General features: G+C 38.1%; 3 protein-coding genes across 3 annotated transcripts; 2 read left to right on the top strand and 1 right to left on the bottom strand.

Annotated features, from left to right (window-relative positions):
• Positions 1-331: 331 nt before the first annotated feature.
• On the bottom strand, positions 332-4,381 carry LOC121896093 (keratin, type II cytoskeletal 8-like). Its single transcript, XM_042409742.1, has 10 exons — positions 4,117-4,381; positions 3,665-3,948; positions 3,264-3,472; positions 3,087-3,147; positions 2,718-2,813; positions 2,418-2,582; positions 2,074-2,199; positions 995-1,215; positions 746-801; positions 332-637 (listed from the first exon to the last, which is right to left on the bottom strand). Exons 2-10 carry the CDS (start codon positions 3,923-3,925, stop codon positions 552-554), a joined length of 1,281 nt encoding a protein of 426 aa, XP_042265676.1. The 5' UTR covers positions 3,926-3,948; positions 4,117-4,381; the 3' UTR covers positions 332-551.
• On the top strand, positions 1,127-8,639 carry LOC121896095 (deoxyribonuclease-1-like). Its single transcript, XM_042409745.1, has 10 exons — positions 1,127-1,206; positions 5,150-5,232; positions 5,382-5,470; positions 5,551-5,637; positions 5,748-5,860; positions 6,219-6,331; positions 7,013-7,170; positions 7,331-7,427; positions 7,541-7,667; positions 8,433-8,639. Exons 2-10 carry the CDS (start codon positions 5,152-5,154, stop codon positions 8,543-8,545), a joined length of 978 nt encoding a protein of 325 aa, XP_042265679.1. The 5' UTR covers positions 1,127-1,206; positions 5,150-5,151; the 3' UTR covers positions 8,546-8,639.
• Positions 8,640-9,849: 1,210 nt separating this feature from the next.
• On the top strand, positions 9,850-16,620 carry abtb1 (ankyrin repeat and BTB (POZ) domain containing 1). The gene is made up of 12 exons (XM_042409741.1): positions 9,850-10,119; positions 11,001-11,063; positions 11,154-11,209; positions 11,360-11,504; positions 11,680-11,839; positions 11,966-12,011; positions 12,671-12,787; positions 12,958-13,070; positions 13,183-13,281; positions 13,411-13,578; positions 13,973-14,173; positions 15,443-16,620. The coding sequence occupies exons 1-12, from the start codon at positions 10,064-10,066 to the stop codon at positions 15,647-15,649; spliced, it is 1,431 nt and encodes a 476-aa protein (XP_042265675.1). The 5' UTR covers positions 9,850-10,063; the 3' UTR covers positions 15,650-16,620.
• Positions 16,621-23,464: the final 6,844 nt, after the last annotated feature.

The following is a 23,464-nucleotide window of genomic DNA, read 5'->3' as shown; positions in this document are numbered from 1 at the left end:
AAGAACTGCTGATCAAATAAAAGGTATTATTATTATTATATATGTAAGACTATATTGGATTGCTGGCCAAAAATATTTGCATATACAGTAACTATACAGTAACTCGCCACCTGAAAACAATACAAACATCTCTGGAAAACTACCAATTTGATATATAGATATAAGTATTTTTTATGGCTACCATAATATTTGTATATACCATTATATTATTTTTTTCCTTTCTTTGTCAGTTTTTTGTCACATCAGCAGCTGTTGCTGATGTTTGCAGTGTGTTTTGATGGGGATGGAAAAAGGAGAATGATGAAATGTACTGAATTCGATGTCTTTTAATTATTGCTCAAGCAAAAAGGACACACATGATCATGCAGCCGAGTACATTTACTTTAAACACAGAAAGTGGTAATTAATGTGACACTCAGCACAAGAAGAAAAATAAACAAACATACACATTTGGCTCATCAGTGCAGTATTGTAGCTTACAAAGAGATTAATTTAAAGGTGAAAGGCTTAAGTGATCCAGTAGGTTAATGTACTGCAGTGTGTTTTCTGCTTTAGTTGTACGATATGTTCTGGGTCTCCACCGTCTTGATGAGAACTGGGCCTGATCTTCGCTGCTGCTGGTTGTGAACTAGGTTGGCTGTTGGGAAGAAGACGGTAAAGAGATTACACACACAAACACACACACAGAAAGATGGTCATAGTGATTGTGATAATAATGGTGTGATCTACAGTTGAAAAGACTTACTTTGCTTAGTTTTGGTTGGCACTGTTACAATGTTGACAACAGACTCCTTTCCAAGTCTGTTTGTGAAAAAGCAGGACATACACTATGAGCAGTGATATAATGGTAAAGTAAAAGCTGTAAGCTCCAATTAACTGATCGTCATGAGGCAAAGTAATTTAGATTTTTAGAGAAATTTAGGATTTTTGCCATAAAATCCTAAATTAGCCTTCAGTTCTGAAGTAATTACATTATGAAAACTGTACAACTCACCTTCCCTCCTCTCCCTCCAGCAGTTTTCTGTAGGTGGAGATCTCTATGTCCAGGGCCAGCTTCACATTCATGAGCTCCTGGTACTCTCTGAGCTGCCGAGCCATATCCTGTTTGGCCCTCTGCAGAGCCAGCTCCAGGTCCCTGATGCGAGCCTTGGCATCCTGCACGGCTGCTTCCCCGCGCCTCTCTGCTTCGGTTACCTGGCCCTCAAGGTTGGTACGCTGAAAGAAAGTGAAGGGATGGATGGTGTAAGCGCTCAGTAAGATTTGAGCCAACAATCAACTCTTTAAAATACAGGATTGGAGATTTATTATTGACTATATCATTGTGAAGGTGTGACGTCATTTTGTAAGCTTGTGGTAACCAAACCAAAATACTTAAATCTTCCACAGGCTGTTATTAACAGTCTTGTAAACAGCAGTTAACTCTGTTGTTCTTAATGTGATTGATGCTGCCTGAGGAGGAGTATTAAGTTTGAAAAATGTCGTATATGTAGAGCTGCAACAATTAATTGATTTGTTTCCAATTATTAAATGAATCAGAAACTTTTTCATAATCAATTAATAGTCTTTTTTTAAGAAAAATGTCCAAATTCACTGATTCCAGCTTTTTAAATGTGAATATTTTCTGGTTTCTTTAGTTTTCTATGATAGTAAACTGAATATCTTTGGATTGTGGACAAAACAAGACATTTGAAGACATCACCTTGGGTTCTGGGAAACAGTGATGGACATTTTTCACCATTTACAATCTACATTTGGAGCAAACAACTAATCAGTTAGTCGAGAAAACAGACAGATTAATTGATAATGAAAATAATAGTTAGTTGTATCCCTCTGTATATGTAAATGTCATATAGTTGCTTTTTGTATTCCCTTTTGCACCTGATTCTTTACTGATTTGTATCAGCAAATTAAACTGGTTCACCAATCTATATTGTGCTCAAAGCTCTAAGATGCTTCATTCATACATTATCTCAACTGGTGAAACCTTTTGGATGAGCAGCTTTAAGACCAAACAGCAAGTGCAGCTGCCTTTGACTTTCAACACATCAGGCACTTTATAAACCTTTCTCTCACCTGTCCCTTTACAGCCTGGATCTCATTCTGTAGACGGTTGATCTTTCGGTTGAGCTCAGCTATTTCCCCTTTGGAGCTACGCAGCTCGTGACCATACTGGTTAGCCTCGGCAGACATCTGGTCAAACTGGTGCCGGCACAGATCAATCATGAAAACAAACATGTGGCATCAGTGATTATCAGGTTTGACGAGGGTGGTTCGTGTCAAAAAGACAGGATATTCTGGAAGATTTATGGGTTGACTCCTTTCACACTCTTAGTTTTAAGGATAAACTTGTTATCATTCAACACAGCTACGTTTAAGTATTCACATTACATCCAGCGTCATTTGTTGTTGTTCCTTACCTTCCTCTTGTAACAGTTTTCGGCTTCTTCGCGGCTGCGTGCAGCAATTTCCTCATACTGAGCCTTGACCTCAGACATGATGTGATCCATGTTCAGGCCACGAGAGTTGTCCATCTGCACCACCACAGAGGTGTCCTTCAGGCTCTCCTGCAGCTCTTGGAGCTCCTTTTTTTTTTTTTAAAAAAAATAAAACAACATACACAAAGCAACAGTAAGAAAACAATATACAATCTCACACATATTTTTTTGATATCTTTATATTTAAAAAAAAAAAGATTGACAGTGAATGGTTGTATATACCGCAGTATATAGAGCCTTGAGGAAGTTAAATTCATCGTTGGTATAAGACACTCTGTCCTGAAGTTCGACCTTGGACAAATAACCTGCATCCACGTCCTGGGGGGAGTCAGTAAAAAAACATCAAACAACCTTTTCTCTGTGCTTTTACCTCTAGCAGACACAGGTATGTTTTAGGTGAAGTTTACTTCCTTATAGCTGTAGTAGTAACCCAAAAACAAACATTATTAGTGGAGAAATTGCTTGTAAATCTATAGATGCAATAAGAGTTAACACAAGAAGTTAATCTGGATTTTTTATTTGTTGTTTTTCTTTACTTAAACACACACACACACACACTAAAACAAGTATCATCATGACTGCATACTTGACCTTTTTGAGCATGACAAACTCATTCTCTGCATCATTCCTCTTGTTGATCTCTTGCTCATACCTGAAATAGCCCACAGATATCAGATTACGCTTGCAGATGTTGTCAATATGCACTTCATTACTTCATTCACTATCACTTTCTTACACAAGCACTGCATTACATTTTTGGAATCTTACTTTGTCCTGTAGTCGTCCACATTTTTGTGCATGACATTGTTTTCTATGTCAAGCCTTTGCTTGTCATTGTTGACAATTTCCAGCTGTCTTTGCAGATTGCTGATGTACGACTTCAACATAGGCTCAACTTTAGAGGTGGTGGCAGTCTGCTGCTGCAGCAGCTTCCACTTGGTTTCTAGCATTTTGTTCTGCTGCTCCAGGAATCTTACCTGGGAGACAAGAAAGAAGTACCAAACAAATCAAACAGATCAACATTTTTTATAGAAAGAAGATAAATTATTGACCTTTCAACATTATTTTTTTCAGCCAATAGTGTATCTAAACAGGTTATCAGGATATTCAAAATTATTTAAATCTCACAATCAACACTCAGCAAAAGTTTTTGTGAAATTTGTTATTACCTTATCAATGAAAGAGGCAAAGCGGTTGTTGAGAGTCTTGATCTGCTCTTTCTCCTGAGTGCGAACAGCTTGGATTCTGGGGTCGATGTCTATCTTCAGAGGGGTGAGCAGGCTCTTGTTGATGGTCACTGGTGTAATCTGGGCATGGTTAACCCCAGTGCTCATTTTAGGGATGGAATAGGATCCCATGGACATGCTGCTGAATCCCCCTGGAGACACACGCAGTCCTTTACGGCTGCTGTGCTTGCTTCTCAGACTCATGGTAGTGCTGTGTGGAGATTTCACTGATGGAGACGATGGAGAGATCAGGCAGCAAGTGAGCTCTGTTGTGCATCTCTTATCTTTTGGGTGCTACTTTATAGGCAAGACTGGGTGTGGTGTGATAGTTAAGTTATGTGGCTTCCCAATGTGGGTAAACCAGTCTGAAGCATGCTTCCTGTTCTCCCACCTACCCCCTCTGTGCAGGTTGCATTGTTTCTGTTGTTTTGCTGGAATCCGGGCCTGCTCCGCGGCTTGCTTCACTTAAGCAAGGCATTTGCTTGATCTGTTCACAGTCACAAAGAAGAAGAGTCAGTACTGTGATCCAAGAAGATGTCAACAGCCAAAATCTTTAGTGACAATAAATTAGAGCATCTGTCAGATCAGAGGAATTATTTATACTGGCTTTATGCCCGATTGAGATTTAAGTGTTGTAGGGCTGCAGGAACAATGAAGGAAACAGATTTTTAAAGACAAATGAGTGATTTAACCTATCCTTCATGAAAATTAAGGTCACAAATGCTGCTTAAACTAAAGGACAATAATACACACAATATATAGATTACCTAGAAAATGTGCCCAAACATGATGAGATCATGTAAAATAAACTGGCTTCCGGAGCGTCTTATCATTTATCACAGTGATCTTTCAGAGATCATATCAATATTTGAGAAATGAGTCTTAAGCATGAAAACAGTTAAGATCAGAGACAGAAGGGTATTGAGTCAAAACATCACAGATACAGTTCTATTCAAAACACACCCTCTCATTCAAGTGAATGGAAAGGTGTGTCCACACATACTAGTACTGTATGTTATGAATGCCAGATTAGCTTCCACTATCTGTCAAATGTTACGTCATAAACCAACACTGGTGAGAGCCGGTTATAAACAAACTGGTCTGTCCTCTCAATACAATCTTGGCTTTCTTTTCAGACTGTCTCCCTTTTCATATGGATTGTCCAATCATTGCCCTCCCTTAAAAAAACAGTTACAGAGAAACAAGTTTCTCATGCAACCAAGTGTCTGTGTATTCTTGTGGTTTGTGCGCTACTGACACTGTGCCAACTACTGTACCTCACAAAGTATCCATACATTATTGTAGGTAAGTACCTGTAAAGTTGGGAGAAGAAGAGAGTGTTTTTTTTGTTTTTATGTGTATTTAAAATAATATTGAATGATTGTAAAAACAATATTTTAAACATCTCTATTTTCTCTTTTTTGTCAGACATGAAGATTGCTTCGTTCAACGTCCAGAGGTTTGGGCTGACGAAAGTCTCAGATCTAGATGTTCTTTCAGTTCTGGTTAAGGTAAAACACGTCTCCTAGGACATGTTGGGGCACAGTAAAGCATCTAGTGGCTGATTTCTACAAATCTCAGGCATTTACTAGACAGTAGGGACTCATCTTTCATCTAAACTTCACACTTCTACTTAACTGAGCTTGTTTTCTTTTTGTAGATTGTGTCTCGATACGATATCATTTTGATTCTGGAGGTGGTGGATGTGAGCGGCAATGCTGTCAAAGTGTTCTTGGAAGAACTGAACAGGTGCGTTTATGTTTCTTCTGTCTTGACGAAGCAAAGATTGTTGATGTTTTGCCTGCTCATTACTGTCCTGTGCCTCACAGAGCCAACACAACCCATCACTACACTCTGCAGCTCAGTGTCCGACTGGGAAGGAACAGATACAAGGAGCAGTTTCTGTTTCTCTACAGGTAAGGTAACAAATCATCAAACTGTTATATGTTTGTAATCATTAATGTCACATGTGGAGAGTATTACCATTAAACAGTTCCACTAAAAGCCATTTTTGCCCCACTGGAAGGGATGACGTGGTCAACCTGATTGACTGCTATCAATATGAAGACAACCAGGTGGAAGACATGGATGCTTTCGCAAGAGAGCCATATATTCTGCACTTCAAACCGCACAATACCGGTCAGTATCTGCTTTTTATGGTACAGAAAGTTTAGTGACACACACATAAAGGAATGGCATGGAGATATAGATATCAGCATGTTTGTTTTTATGGTTTGTGGTCGGTTGCTGTTGACACTGTAACAACAGTGGTTGCTGTGGTATGTCTGAATCATGTCTAGCCTATATGTGGACCTGTTTGGTTTTTTTTAAGATGTGGGAGTCTGATAGTTCCCTTAGGTAGTTCTGCGATTCAAAGGAGCAAATGACAGGTTTTTCCAGTTCTGTCAACCAGCATCCTCTTTGTGTACATTTTTCATGTAATGATTGGGGAGTGTCATGTGAGGTTTGTAGTTCATTGGACAGTTTTGTGTTGCAGTGCTGAAGGACATTGTGCTCATCCCGGTCCACACCAGACCGTCGGACTCAGAGAAAGAGCTGGATGAGCTGTATGAGGTCTTCCTGGCTGTCAGAGACAAATGGAAAACTGATGTGAGTTGCATCGTCCTTCTGCAGCAATTGAACATCATGGTTCCCCCTGACACAGTAAACTAATAATGTAATAGTACATATTAATAATAAAGGTATAAACACAAATACTTCTATTTCATATAAGCTTATATGGATTAGAAACTGGAATCACAACGACTGTATGGCCTATAAATTGTCACTGAACACTTTTGCAATGTGGCCACTTTTGATTGGATTTCTCTGCATTTTGATAATAATAATACTAATAACACTTTTTTAACATGGTTAAGAAAAGTGCTTAAAAAATACAGTAAATTTAAAGCAGATAAATTATATTAAATTATATAATATTCAACAGGAGATATAAAATCATACAAATCAGTTTAAGCCAGTATAAAAAGGTGCTTTTTTTTAGCTGATGTTTAAAAGAAAATACAGAAGTAGATGTGTAGATTTTAAACAGAAATGCATTTCACAGTCTCCACCTTTGGTTACAAGTCTAGACTTGCAACTGCGAGAATGGTTTTTTCTGTTGCCTTAATTCCTTAAGCCCTTGTACATATGAGCTTAACATGTCAGAGATGTAGCTTGGGGCTAATCTATTAAGTGTTTTTTTTTAATATGATTTATAGATAACTGATGCTAAACTAAGGGATATAGGAGATTCAGATTGCTGAAATGTCAGTTTCTGATTTCCTCTAGAACATAATGATCCTGGGTGACTTCAACGCAGATGGTGCATACGTTACAAACAAAGAAATGAAGGAGATCCGTATTCGCAGCAACAAGAATTTCCACTGGCTGATTGGTGATGACGTCGACACCACTGCGAAAACAACAAATGAGCACACCTATGACAGGTATGTGTATATTTAATTTACTTAATTCACGCAGTTCAAGAGAGGACGGTTGTCTTTTTCTTTTGAGAAAGCAAAGAGCAATTAGAAGATTATTTCTGTCAAGAAGAAAATGTACTTGTCGTTACATGTTAATTCATGTAATTAATTTCTCTACATGCAGGATTGTCGTGTATGGAGAAGACATGCTGGCAGCCATCGTGCCAAACTCAGCCAAACCATTCAATTTTCACCAAGAGTTTGATATGACAGAAGAAATGGTCAGTTTGTGGAGTAATTCTTCCCTCATAAGCAACACATTATGCATATTTAAGCACTTCTATGTTCTGTTTTGTGGGCATAGTCCTCACTCAGTATACGTACACTCCCACAGGCCCTGAGAGTGAGCGACCACTACCCTGTTGAGGTAGAATTGCGTAGCTCCCCTCCTCTCTGGATGAGAAAGAGCTACCAAAGCAGTGTTGATGCACCGCAAGCATCTGTGAGCAGAGCTGTCACAGGTAAATGCTTGGAATTTGGGAGTGTTTGTTGTAAATCAATTTTACAGCTCAACTTAAAGGTTTTACTAATGAAAAGCCTTACTTTTGTGTGGCATGTGTTTCAAATTTGAAGATCAAATAGATAGATCAAATAGATCAAATGACATCTCTATTCTCTAGAAATCTCATTAAAAGACCAAAACAATCAACGAATTGATCCTACTAGTAAATGTAGTCCGATCTGATATCTTATTCTTTTGTACAATAAATCTCCATTGTTGTCCAAAAATGATTACAAACTCATCAATGAGCCACACCGTTGCACACTGGGTGACATATTATTTCAATATGATGAACAATTGATCCCAGTACACCATTGTGCTGTGTACATACTTTTTATATACCGAATACTTTTTTTTAACCAGTTTTTAAAAATGTCTTCTTTAGGACCAAATGAGCTTGAGGCTGAGGGCCACAGACAGGATGGGGATGTCAAAAAGTATTGAGAGATGGATGAACACACTGATTTTGGTCTTTTAATGGGATTTGTTGACAATAACAGCAATTTAGAGTATCACCTGCCTTTAAGATAGACTCACATAATTTGGTAAGTGTCTCCATTGTACTTGAGTAAATTGTTCAAAATGATATTTTGTGATACGTATTCTGACTGCTAAGTACTGAAACAAAATTTTATAACATGCCTGATATCTGAATGATTGTGATTATTATGTATCTGGAATTACAAAATTATATGTGTGTTTGTGTGTGTTTTTCTACTGACAGAGAATCTGCAGGTTGATGTGTTGAAACTGCAGAAGGAAAACCTCCTGCTGGAGCGAGAAAAACTTGAACTTCAGATCGCCTTATTGAAACAACGGCTTGTCAAACCCCATTAGAAAAAAGAAGATCAGACATTTTCTTTCTAAGCTGTTTTTTTCTTTCCATTTCATCACTTTTGTTTGATGTACAGTTTATATTAAAAGACAAATAAATAATGGATCATGCACAGATGTTGCCATTTAATTTATTTGCCATGTAATGTTGGTGATATAAATATTACAGGCCCAAAACCCAGACTTACTCCATTTAATTTGGTTACATTATTTGATTAATAGCAAATTTGTTAAAAGTTTGCACCACTGAAGTACAATATCAGCCATGACAGGTCCTCCATCCTCCATCCTATTTCCTCACCAGGAGTGCAACCAACCATTATTTTCATTATCTAGCTCAGACAATTATTTTCTTTATAATAAATGATTGATTGTGCAGTGTATAAAATGTCAGAAAATACTGAAAAATACTGATTGTTATTCCCTGAAACCCAAGTTAACTCATTCAAATTATTTGTTTTGTCTGACTAACAGTCAAAACTCAAAGATGTTAAGTTTACTATCACAGAAAACTGGGGAAATTAGCAAATATTCACATTTTGGAAGCTGGTATCAGTGAATTTTGGGCATTTTTGCTTAAAAATGACTTCATAAACAGTTACTCAATTAATGAAATTGTTGCAACTAATCGATTAATCATCTAATCATTTCAGCTGTAGGGGCCCAACAACAAACTGTCTTTATATAAATCAACATTCTGGCTTTGTAATGGCCCACCGTGCCCATGAGAGGTGCAAACTGGTTTGTCTAGTCTAATTAGTCGAAAGGTGGGATGAAACAGATTTTATTCAAATTTCAAGTTTATTTTATTTATATAGCACTTTAAAAAGCAAATAGGTTTTGCACCAAAGTGCTACACAAAGATGCTGAGATGCTGAGCTGTAAACTTTGAGGAAACCGAGAGAAAATCCCTAAATTACAGTAGATGGCGCTATTTTGATTCAGTTTTATTGCAGGTTTTGATACATAAAAGGCAACAAACGGTCGATAGAATACGCTGACGTATGTTGCATTCAAGTTTCCCGCGGGAGCTCGGATTTTCAGCAGTTTCATAGCCGGAAACGCGAATTGTTGCTCATTGAAGTTACATTTATGTGGTTTAGAAACGATAACAAATTTCACTTGTATTAAAATGAGGTTTAGGTTACTGATATTCGTATGATGTATAAAATTAAGCTTTACTTAACCTTCGCCGCTGGAGGACAGTAAACTCCTGCCGTCTTGTAAAGCGTCCTCAGTTTAGCCATGGATGTATAAAGAGAACTCTTTATATCCATGAGTTTACCGTACAGCAAGTGAAGGGGACGCGCTCTAGTCACGTGACCGCTGGACCTCTTCGACCAAAACATCCAGGCTCCGACTGCTAGATTGTCAACAACTGTGCAAGGGGGTCTGACCGCTAAGAACAACTTTCTCCGCGTCGACCGAGCAAACTCTGAAGCTTCTCTAAGTTATCGCTAACCTGTCCAGCAGACAGGCCGTCTCAATGCCTCACAGAGAACCGAAAACACCGAGGGGATCATGGATGTGTACGATTTGTTTAGCAGTTGCAGAAAGGGCGACATTTGTAGAGTCAGGTAACCACCAGCAGCTCAGCTGACCGGTTTTTTATGGCTGGGTTGTCCTTGTCTCTGTGCTAAAAGCTCACGTAATTTTCCTTACATGGTTCTAGTTAATCTTTTTATATTTTGTTTTCCTCTTTTCCGTCTTACAAAATATTAGCCATCGTTTGTTTTAGCCAGCTGTGGATTGCAGTCCTGCAGCCAAACCCAAAGCTCACTGCATCGTAAACACGGGTTGCTATCATTAGCTGTCATGACCCAGCTGGTAACTTTAGCTTACGTTTGTAGGTCAGCTCCTCAATTTCCAGATGCAACGTACGTAGATAACTAGCTGCCAGTGTTAGCTGATATTTTGACAGATGTAAGACACTTCCCCCTGCTCAGAGACAGACTGGTATGTCCTGCTAATCACAAAGACAGCAGTCATTAGTCACGTCAAGACAGAACTATGCACAGTTTTAATTATTCAGCTGACCTAGTCCCAAACTGCAAGCCTAGACTTCTCCAGCACTGCAGCACATAGAGTTTGTTTCAAACCAATTTAAAGGGTTTTAATGGATGTACAGTTCTTTAGTAGTGAATACAAACATGCTTTGTGCACAGCAATACTTTGCTTCTGTTGTGCTGATGAAAACAGCAATCAATATATAATAATAAATCCAAAATTAAAGGGGTCACCAAACAGACGGAGGCTTGTATGTTAAATATTGCTTATGTACTTTATATCACATGTATGCAGCTTTTTGAACAGTGCATTTTGACGCACAGTTTAGAGATTTACAACCACTCTCCTCCCTTGATTTGCAAGTGAAAATGTTTATGCAGTCAGTGGTTAATCAGTTAATGGTGACTGCAGACTCTAGTAACCACTTGTTTTGTTGCTCTCTCTCTCCAAGATACCTTGTTGAGCAAAGAGATGTTGACCTCAATGTAAGAGATAAATGGGATAGCACCCCTTTGTAAGTATTTTTCAGGTAATTAGTCTAATTCTCTGGCTGACACAGGATCATTAGTCTAACCCTTGAATTGTGGACACTCTTGTTCTTTAGGTATTATGCTTGTCTCTGTGGTCATGAGGAGCTGGTCCGGTACCTGTTGGCTAGTGGTAAGACTGGAATTTAGTTACCTATTGTTTGTTACAAACATAATAAAAGGCGAAACCACTATACTGTGATATTATGGTGAGCCTTATAATTATTGCACTGAAATGTTCTGTAGTATAATCCTATTTTTTTCTCCTTTGCTTTGCCTTCAGGTGCCAAGTGTGAAGCCAACACGTTTGATGGCGAACGTTGTGTGTACGGCTCGTTGAATGACTCTGTTCGGCGCCTGCTCAAAGATTATAAGTGTATCAGTGTCCGCGCCATGCAGCGGGATGATTTTAACTACTTTCTGCACATGTAAGTGTCGAGTGCCCATCAGCTATTCTTAACATTCAGAGCAGGAGACAGAGCAGTTCATTCTCCTCAGTTGTTTTAGTTAATTGCAAAAGAAAAGTACAGTTTGCATTTTAACCTGCTGAACCACCTTCCAATATGTCAATTTAATCTTAACTTAAGTGTGTTTTTGCTTTAGGTTACTGGAGCAAGGTCAACACAGCGACGTCAAGTTCCTCGTTCATGGGCAAACATTTTCAGCCCACCGCTGCGTTCTCAGCGCACACTCAGAGTACTTCACTGAAATGTTTGAGTCCAAGTGGAGAGGGAAGAACCTGATCACCCTCAAACACCCTTTGGTAGGTAAAAATATGCTCCGGTTGGTTAATTGCTGCGTGTTATTAGATTATAATGTCTAATATACAACGATACAGACACATAATGTATCTATATATCTATATGGTTAAAAGCTGTTTTGATTTCAGATCAACCCTGCAGCCTTTGGAGCCATCCTGCAATATATTTACACAGGTGGGTTAATATTAGAGCATCTACTTTTGTTGCAATTTTTAGGGTTTGCAGGAAAAAAAAAACCATACTATTTTTTAATGTGTCAAAAAAAGTTTTAACACACAAGATTAATTAGAAACCCAATCAAAAAATAAAAATATACATGAGATAATAAAATAATCGTGTAACTCGTCATCTTGTATCTGCAGTGCATTTTATATTTTTCCTGATTTCTTTGTGATTTGCAATGAAAAACTGCAAAGGCAGTGAAGACTGCAAACTAACAAACTTTGATGTAAACATTGAACAATATGAAATATTCAAAAATGAGGAAGGAAATGCATTCATCATATTTCTCAAGCCTCAAGGATACACACAGTGTTTTTGGTGAGAAACACCATTATGTAAACATAAAATATAAACATACAATTGTTTCTTGTTTATAAAATTGTTTATAAGAAATCACAACAAGGTACCTTGAATGAGGAATGTTAGCAACCCAGTTAAACATATTAATCAGCTTTTACAGTGTGTGAAAAATATGTACAGACAAAAAAAAAATCAAGGTAACCTTTTAAGAACTATATAAAACAGCTGAATACAGTCATATAATATTTTTCCATAACATACAAACAACAGTGCCCAATTGTTTTTATCCATTTTTCTCCTTGATGTTACAGGACGTATGGATATTGATGTAAGCCTTGTAGAGGAGTGCAGACGACTTGCTAAACAGTGCAAAATGGCAGATCTCATAGAGGAGCTGGAGAATAAATGCAAGCAGGTGTATGAATTTGGTAAGATAGTAATTACGATTAATAAACACATACCAAAACTAATTTTCTTCACTAATTGGTCTCCATTGTCTTTTTTCAATTGTAGTTTCTAAAAACTTTTTTTGGAGCTTGGATTGACATTTTTTCCACCGTCTGTTTCTTTTTTCTTTCTTTCTTTCTTCACACTGAAGTATCCAACAAGCCAGGGATCTGTGTGAAAGTTCTCAGCCTGGAGCCTCACAGCTGTCGACTCCAGGAAGAGATGGCTCAGTTAGCAGACTGCGCACTGCCCACTGAACTAAGAGTAAGGACATAATGGCAGAAAACATAATTTAAACGAACACTTACTATAGCTCCTGCTGTAACAGTTTCAATGAGCATGTTTTTTTTTGGGTCCCTCTGCTGTTTCCCCCCAGGTTGGATTTGGAGAACTTCCCTTTAACAGAGTAGACCATTTACCCACTTATCCTGATGTCTGCTTCAGAGTCGATGGTTACAATTTCTTGTGTCATAAGGTACAAACTACAAAGGTCTTAAAACATTCCTCAGGCTCACTACAAATCCCCACACCCTGCCCAGATCCTGTTACTACAAGTGCTGGAGTTGCATTGTCTGCAGGTCTGGTTATGTGTGTGTGTCCTCAGGTGTTCTTCTGTGGGCGCAGTGATTACTTTAAAGCCTTACTGCAGGACCACTTCAGTGAGGGAGAGCAGCTACAGTCCCAGCCCAGCACCCCAGTGATCACTCTGCACAACATCTCCCATGAAATCTTCATCCACGTCATGTATTACATCTACAGTGATGACACAGAGGTTTCACTGCAATCTAACTGTAGTTTGAAGTGATTTTTGGATTTTTGCTCATTGTCTATCAGGAATGCAACTTTGTCATTGTTGCATGAAAATTAGAAAAAATGGCTTATCAGTCTACCAGCAGAGGTTCACATTTATGCATCAATTTGTGGCTGATAAACTAGTTTCCTACTGAGAGGAAAGAGCCTGTAAAAAAAGTTGAACTCTTGATTCTTTAATATAACCCTAAAATAAGTTTATAATCATAATTACTTGACTAACAGCTCTTTCTGCTATATTCCAAATTGTATTTACACCTTTACAGAGTGCATAAAACCCCTTAAACAACAAAAGTAATGCTTTTGAATGCTCATCATCATTATCTGACAACTGACTGGTTCTCCTTTATGTCCAGCTTACAATGGAGAACGTGTTTGACGTCCTGTGCGTGGCTGACATGTACCTGCTGCCGGGGCTGAAGCGTCTGTGTGGGAAGACGCTCGCTAAGGCTATATGTGAGGACAATGTTCTGCACATGTGGAAGACGGCCAAGCTTTTCCGTCTCTCTAGGCTGGAGGATCACTGTGCGGAGTTCATGGCCAAGATCATAGAGCGGGTGGGTGTGTGTGTTGACACTGGCTGGGTAGCAGGAAACTGTCTGGCATCTTGCAGTTGGTGGCTGAAGTGCACACAAAATGTCAAGTACATGCTCTCTGTACTGTGTATGTACAGTTATAGATGTTAAGACCACAGGTGGTGTCAGTGAAGTACATAAATTAATTGAAGTTAACTCCTTTGTTGCAGGAGTTGTTGGACAATTTGGAAAATACAGCAAATTGCTTTCTCACAGAGTTGAATGGGATGCCATTCTTGTGTCTGGTTGCCAAATATGAAGCTAAAGCCAGCAGGTGATTAGCTTAGCTTAGCATAAATACAGGAAGCAGGGGTCAAAGTCACTGCAACTAGCAAAGAATGGTTCCAGCATGTAAACATCACAACCTTCTGTTAACATTTCAGTTTTTGCACAGATTAAAAAAAACAAGATATAACATGTGAATTAGTGAGCTTTAGAGGTGCTGGTAGACATATTTTGTTATCTTTGGACAGAGCCATGCTAGCAGTTTCTCCCTGTTTCCAGTCTTTATGCTAAGCTAAGCTAACTGTCTTCTGGCTTTAGCTTCATATGTAGCAGACACACTGTATGTTAGAGTGGTATCAATCTTCTCATCCAACTCTCAGCAAGAAAAAGCAATACACATTGTTCCCCCAAAAATGTAGGACTATTCCTTTAATGGAATTAAAGGGCTCTAGCTTCTAAAAAACACATACTGTGTTTGTTGGTTGCTATGTGAACTCTTGCTAACAGTAAGTGAACTAGTTCTTAGATGTGTATAACTCTTAGAAGAAAGAATACTATACATGCACTAGTAATAAAAATAATAAAAAACTATAAAGTAATATTTAAATAATACAAAGTTTATTTATGTAGAAGATTAACCATGAACCAGAATTTCAAAGTGATGTACAAAAAGTAGTATAAAGAGCAAGCCGAAAAATAGTAAAAGACACAAAATAGGAAATTAAGATCAAAAGAAGTCACAAGGACTTTAGTTTGTAAAAGTAAAATATAAGAACCAGGAATAATCTTTTGGTAAATGTTTTACTGTCATTATTGGTCTACATATTATCTGCATTATGCCAAAGGTTACAGTAAAGTTAAGAATATGAGGCCATATTTTAAGCTTTTGATTTGGGAGCTACATGAGTCAGATCCCATTTTTCACAGTATAACAGCTGTGAGATTAAGTGGATGTTCTGGATGTTCTGGTCAGCCACACTCAGTTCCCCAGGAGAAATTCACACCTGTCGTACCTGTCTGTCACAGCTGGTGGAGCAGGCCGAGTTTGCCGAGATCATCAAAGAAGATGCCTCGTCACTGGAGGACAGACACGAGACTGACTCTGTCCCCCTGGTTGACGACATCCGCTACCACATCGCCAGCAACGTCCAGACTTACAGCGCCATCGAGGAGGCCAATCAGAAACTGGCTGCCTTGGAGGAGCTGCTGTCAAGCATTAATATTGACTGTTGAGGGGTCGGCAGGTTGTGGAGTTTGGGGACGTATCTGTAGTGAGAAGAAAAAGAAAAACATATGCTTCCGTATGTTTGAAAGTTTATTTTATTTACAGTATATTGTACAGAATATATATTTTCAGAAGGCGCTGGTACTGAGTTTGCAGGGCATATTCAGAGACATCTGTTAATGTTTGCTGTTTGAAAGTGTCTTTGTCTGACACAGACTGAACCTCAAAACAAGATCTTGAGTATCAAGTATCACGTGAATAAGTTGTAAAGGTTCTGCAAGATGGTGCAGATGATCAAGGAATCTGTTGATTATACATTTACAACAGATTACGCTTGTATTGCACGTGAATTTATTTTGTCATAATTTGTAGCTACTAGAATGTAGACCAGCTGCTTATTGAGCTCTTTTAAGTTGTAGTTTGGCCCCAGACTGTTATAGCATCAGCCCTCATATCCAACTCCATGAAATTTTATTTTTATGCTAAATGAAAGCCAAATGAGTCCTTGTTATGTACTGACTCGCAAAAAAAAAGACATTTATTTTCATTTCATCCAGAAGATATTTTTAGCCGATAACTCTTAATTTAGGCCACATAGAATGCAATTTTATGATAAATTGCCTGCAGTTTTTATTTTTGATTTGATTGGATTTGGCGGCTGTAGTTCACCTTAACACCTTGTTAGACCTGTGACATTCCTCCAGCATGGTTACTTACACTTACTCCCCCTTGAGCACATTGCTGCACTTTGTTTAACCCTAAAGTGATAAATCTGTTTCATGCTGCCCTGTATGACAGCACACCTCTCTTCTCCCACGTATGCACAAGAAAATAAAGCTGTTACCAAGCTATTAGCATGTTAAATCCACCATTAACACAGGGAAATATGGTGATGTCATCCATTTCTCACCCTGCTGCTATGAAAAATGGATAAATAACTGCTCTTGTTTTGGTTATTAAAAGCATAGTATGACAAGCACGAGTAGTGTTGTCCTCATTCAACATATCTCATGGATTAGGACGTATGTCGTCATGGGTTCATAAATGTAACAGCTTTATTTCGCAAAGTTATATTTTACTTTCCATCATCTGAAAGTCTTACAGCTGTGGGAACATTTTTAGCATAATATTCAGAGTTTAACCAGTGGAATAAAGTGGAAAAATAGAAAGTTTTCCTTCCATTTGTTTTTATTATTCTATGAAAACGATTGCAAATACAGTCAGTAGTTTAGGAAGACACCTGAGGATGGCGCCATTTCTCAGCTTATTGTCGCTGTCACAGACTGCTGTTTCTTGGAGATGCAAACAAATAATTCCTTCATCAAGGCCTCTGAACTCATGGGAACATTTCCTGAATGGGGCTGTTTGACTGCTGTGCGTTTTTCAAATCAGCCATTCATCACAAGTTCACAAAGGTATAAAGAGGGGCAGTAAATAGTGAGCTACTGTTAACATGTTAGCAGTGATCTAGATGGGTGTATGTGTGTGTGTGTCAGTGTCAGTGTACTATAGTTTATAATTGGCGTCCCTGTGGGCTCCATCACTCTCATTTCAAAGAGTCTTCTAGGTGAAGACAAAGCTGTGTGTCACCTTAATGGAGCCCTGAGGTTCAGGACAGTGGGGTAAGTTCAAATCCCAACAGGGTGTAGGCCTACACTGTGGAGCGAAGCCGCTGTTAGAACACATTAAAGTGCAGTTCAACCGAAAAACTAAGACCATCCATTAGAAAACAAAACCTTTGGCTTCCAGCCCAGCGTCTTGAGGGCTTAACATGCTGAAAAAGACAAGAATAGACAACACAATTAGTTATTACCCCAGCAAGCTTCTTTTACAAATGTTTTATGGCTGTTGCTAAGCAACTCGTTGTGGTTTTGGGTGGGAAAGTCAAGTTTATTGGGTTTCAGATCTACTTTGCACTGCTAGGACAAACAGATATTTATGCAGTGTACAGGAGGAACTTATATTTTTGGTCATTTTATTCAATTTCCATGGAGACTGTGTTTACAAGTCAAACCAGCCTCTCTGTGGTGCCTCAGCTAGTTCCCATTCAACCCCTCGACACCTCGACACTGGCCCCACATCAGAACCACATAGAGTGAGTCCTGAAAACTGAGTTTAAATTCGATTGAAAGTGAGATATTTTCAGTTATATCTGACTTTAAAATGTCTGTTGACACTTCTTTTTTCCCATCACCTTGATTGCACAAACCTTTGGTTGTCAGTTTAGTCACAATTGAAGAAGGTGATCAGTTTATTTCTTGGAAAAGTAGAGTAAAAATATTCTTTACAGCCAGTAAAGCAATTAATCAAACAGTCTAAGGTTTAACATCACTGTCAGTCATTGTTTTACATGTTAATTGTCATCTTCAGCCAGCATGAATTGATTTTTCTAATAGTCAATAATCAAACCTATATATGTCTATCCATTTTAACGTGGCACACACCAGATGCTTTTAATCATGATTAATACAATCATTTTCCTTTCATATCATTTGCAACCTTCTTTACAGAAGACACTGACTTGTAATAAAACTGTTTTTTTTTTTCATTTTATTCTCAGGCCAAATTATGACTCACATGTCTGTTATTATTCCAGCACAGTCCTAAAAAAACATGTTTTGCACTGACAATTTCCATGTGTTTGTGCAGACAAAACTAAAAGAAATCTTGAAGAGGGCAGCAAAGGGTAAAATCTCTTGGCTTGGCTCTTGACTCATGCCTCTGCGTGACTCACTTTGACTTCATGGTGACATCTGTCTCCTCGTACAGAAATCTGCAAGGGTGGAAAACCACCAGACAAACAGAGAAACAGCTCTGTTTTGTTCCTGTTCCTTTAATCTCCTACCAGTTCCTTTTTTTAATTTTCTACCAAGGTGTTAGTGCAGTGTAATAAACACGAATCTCTCTGACAATAAAGCTCAACCACAGGAGGTTTGGTTCACAATAACAACATGATAAGAATCAGATAGAGTTTCTTTTCTTTTCAGGTCCACCATGTTCACCTTTTCCTGCTAATTTCTTACATTCAGGTTCTTCTGTTTCATTATCAAATATAATTTCAGGTGTTATTTGGATTACGTGTATAGAGCATGCAGGGCTGTGTCATACCATCTGTCTGCCTGTCTCTCCAGGAAGAAACGTGTTCATCTCAACCGTCCTTCTATATGTGGCTCACATGTAGGATTCATTACATTTGGAGCAGATGGAGACAGCCGCAGGTGGTCAGATATAAAGCTGATGACAGGAGTAAGATGTGTGTGGTTACTCTGTTTTTTGTACTTGAGTATTTCGATTTTATGCTATTTTATACTTAATATTCACTACATTTCAGAAGGAAATATTGTCCTTTTTACTCCATTACATTTCTTTGAAATCTGTAGTTGCTAGTTACTTTGCAGCAGTGGTCGCAGGAGTATCAAAAGTAGCAACAACGTACGAGTACTCCATTACAACTTGTATTCAGGATCTTAAGTAAAAGTACATACACATCATCATCAAAATGTACTTAAAGTATAAAAAGAAAAAGTACTTATAATGCAGAAAAATGACCCCCTGTGAGTGTTATACTATTATATATAATTGTAGGAGGTGTATTAATGTCTGAACAATGCATAATATTGTGTGTAATGATCATTTACTTTGTGTATAAAGTGTTGATCTGCAAAGTAACCATAGCTGTCAAATAAATTTAGTGGAGTTAAAAGTACATTTTCCTCTCAGATGTAATTGAGAAGAAGTATAAAGTAGCACAGAATAGAAATACTCAAAATTGTACTTAATCCTTACATACTGTTAATATTCTAACTCTTCACAGTATCCCCTCATAATTAGTCTCTTAGTTGTTTTTTTTTTGTGTGTTTTTACTGCACTCAAATGTAAAAATGGGTCACATTTGACCTGAACAGTATGTCAGGGTTAAAGGATAGTTTCACAATTTTTCAAGTCTGGTTTCAAGTCAGGTTGCCAAATGAACATTGACACTTTTTTTTTTGCTGTAATCATTTCTCCAAGTCAGTATCTTTCAAAGTTACTGTCATTTCATTGCCAAATTTCCTCTTTTTGTTAGAATCTGAACAGGAAAACATTGTCCACTGTGACACAAAGAGGAACATTTTTACTAAAAAGACTGTAACTGTGGAAGATATCCACTTTATTTGACAAACTGTGACAGCTGGAAATATTATTATATTTTTTTTTCAGATAAACTCTTAAAGACATTTTTTTCTCAAAACAAGGACTGTGGATTTTGTCCTCCATCACTGACATTATAAACACATTTTGGGTGGATCAGGAGGAATGATTACAGTGAGCAAAACCTGTTTCAATGTGCCTTTGGGCACCTGACTGTTGCTTTAAGACGGACTTGAAAAATTGTGAAACTATCCTTTAAGTACAGTACTTGAGTACTTAGTTACATTTCACCACTGCTTTGCAAATCACGATTTTACCTACAAAACCTTTGATACAATGCACTGCTGTAGGTTAAACTATACAACAGTATACTATAAAGTAGTTTAAATCACCTCAACCTTGCCAGCTGCAACATTACAATGCTGCTTACACATTCATGAGTCAGTAATGACAATACAGTGACATAACAATGACATACAATTAATCAAATTTTGAATACTAGAGTATTTTTCCTGGATCTTATAGAGTAATTCTACCACATCGTTTGCGATCTCTTCACTACAAGATCTAGTTCAACATCTGTCTTAAAGGTGTTATAGCCATAACTGTGTTGTATTCTGTGATGGACCTGCACATTTGCGACCTTGTCCTCAAGTATAGGAAGACATACTCACTGCTGCTGTCACTGCCAATATCCTAATTTGCTATTAGTTAGGGATTACCACCTGGGAGAGAGAGTGGTAAGCCCGTACTTAGCCAGAGACCGACCTGAAAAGCTTTGGCTCTCTCTTCCACTCCCTGACTCTGTCTCCTATACTTCTCAGATACCCAACTTTTATATTCCCACACACAGAAAAAAACAACATTGTGTGAAATTTACACGCACATAACATGTATGTAAGCATTATTTTTGTCCGTATGCTGCAGTTTCAGTCATAGTCTGGCATAGCAGGAAGTCTGTTTAAATTTCATTAGACAGACTTAGGACTCACACCAGGGTTGTATAGTCCCAGCCAGCCATTATGTAAGAAATGGCACAGTAAAGACTACGCACGCACTAAATTGAACTAAAGGTTGCCGCCAAGACGATCTCTTTATAGGATTGTCTTGAAATGAGAGCACTTCAGCAGCCAGTCACTTTCCCCCATTTTTCCACTGACATGCCATGTAAATACCAGGCTGAGGATGCCTATAAAGTTTCATGACAACACTGATTGCAGCTCAAGCTTATCAAGCAGGAATTCTGTTTATCTCCCTGCTCAGCATGGAGGCTCCTCTTGGAAGTGTGTGACAGTCAGATGCTTACACTTAACATAGCCACGGTAATATGGGATTAAGCCTTACATGCTCCCTTGAAGTATTAGCAGCCGGGGCAGAGACAAGCAAGCGAGCAGTGGTCCTATTAGTCAGCTTTGTCAAAGACATCGGGCTCTCTGACAAACCGGGTGAATATATCTGGCCCTTATGTGTGCAGGAGCAACATGCTGCAGGGGAGATAGTGGTTTTATTTTTCTGATACATATCTGAGTGTGCATGTCTTCCTTCATGCCTCTATCTTGTTTGTTTGTGTATAATGTTCCACCTGAGGTGAGTCACAAGGTTGCCAGTGGAAGAGAACATGGCCGGCTCTGCAGAGATACAAACAGCGTCTGCATGTGAGACAGGATTACACTGTTACCATGTGACTGGCCTGCCCTTAGACAGACCTCTAACAAAAGACAGGCTAAATCTATCTAGGACAACAACCTCTGTCCCCGAACTCTTCAGTGTAAACAATCAGGCGGCCTTCTGCGAGTAGATGCATCAAAACTGCTGCAAGGATTCCAAATAGTGTGTGATTATGGCTTTATAAGAGATGTAAAAACTGAGTCCGAATGATTTCAAAGTACAATGTTTCCTCTCTGAACATGCCTGCTGTTGTGACTTGACACAAGTTAGATAAAGCTTTTTTTTTTTTTTTTCTCCTCCGTGTGTGTTCGGCTACTTGAGATTCAAGGTTTGTTTTTGTCACAGTTACAAACAGTGAGCGTCCAAACTTGCATTTTTTTCCAGTCACTTTCCTGTTTCCTGGCCATTTCGCCCTTTAGGCATCAGAAAGCAGTTGTCCTGCTGACAGAGCTTTTGTTCTCTGCAGGGTGAAACCATCACTGAAACTCAAGGGGACTGGGTGGCTTTGAAATGCCCTTTTCTTTGCAAGGCTGACACGAGATGTTGCTTCTAAAGGCTAATGAGGAATCACGCAAGTCAAAGCAAACGCAGAAGAATAAGGAACAAAACAGCCCGTTCTTTCCTGTAATTTGATTTGTGTGCACTTTTCTAAAAAGAAAATTGCACAATAAAACACTTTGCTTCATTGCTAGTTCAATATTTTTTTTAAAATCTCAAGATTAGTCAACATAACTTCACTTCCTGCTTCAGAAAAGTGAACTAACAATCTAATTAAAGTAACTCATGAAGGACTAACTGTTCTATTTGTACAAGAGACTCACTGTAAACAGTTGATGAAGGTTTATCTGGAAAATCACTCCTTATGGACCTTCTGATAAACAGGCTTTGATCGTGTTAGAGGGCATCGTCTTGGCACTCAAAGAAAGACACACTTACCTGCAATGCATGACACACAGACACGTGTTCCTGCCATCCTGCCATCTGTTTGGCATGGCTGATGCTCCGGATTAAGACAATACTACACTGCATGTGAACAATATGCACTACAGTGTAATATTGTACAATTATTTTCATCATTTTTTTAGGTCGCATTGGCATAGATTAGAAATATTCCACGTTGCATGATGTTCCTCATACTGAAGAAGTGCGTCTGACACTCCTCAGATATGCTGTGAAATATAGCGTTTAAATAGTAATTTAAATAAATACATTTTCAGTTTAGCAAAAAAACAAACAAAAAGAAATTATGCCACTTTCTAATAAGGCACTCTTTATAAAGGGTTCATAGATTGTAACTAATGATGGTTAATAAATTATTTGCTAATGCTTTATAGATCAGTTATAAACTACTGAAGCAATGTTTGGGTTGCCAGGTTGTGAAAACTCATTTTGACTGGTTAGACTGACCATACGTACTTACATACATTACTTCTATAAAATATTTTTTAATGGTTGAAGATGATCTGCAGGACAATTCATTCATCAACAACTTATTAATGTTATAAATGGTTTATTGACCATTAATCATAGTCCTTTATAAATGTTGCCTTTTTAGAAAGTGGTACCAAATTTAATCTTTTATTTCCATTTGTATCATTATTATTATTTTTAATTTATTTTATTTTATTTTATTTTATTTTATTTTATTTTGTTTTATTTTATTTTATTTTATTTTATTTTATTTCATTTTATTTATTTTTTATCATTTGCTCCACAATTTCTTACCAGTATAAAGTGCGAGGGGTTCACACGGAACCTTTCTGTGAAATGTTCAGTAACTGCAGGCAGCACGTGAGTTTCTGCAGATCATTTACAGACGTTGCAACTGAATATATCTAAATCTTCTAGGCCTATGTAAATGTGATAAGAACACACTGTGAGTGGTAATTCACAAAAATGTCCCCAAAATGTTGTTTTGCTCGTTATTATCAGTCAGTAGCTCCACAGTGGGTGAGTGAATCAGGTGAAAGCAGACAGAGGGAGGCTGTCGCTTTAAGAGGTTGTTGCATGAAGAAGCTGGTGAT

Source organism: Thunnus maccoyii, chromosome 4 (assembly GCF_910596095.1).
Source record: "Thunnus maccoyii chromosome 4, fThuMac1.1, whole genome shotgun sequence".
NCBI lineage: Eukaryota > Metazoa > Chordata > Actinopteri > Scombriformes > Scombridae > Thunnus > Thunnus maccoyii.
Note: the sequence above shows the minus strand (reverse complement) of the source record. Positions and strands in the feature narration are given on the sequence as shown.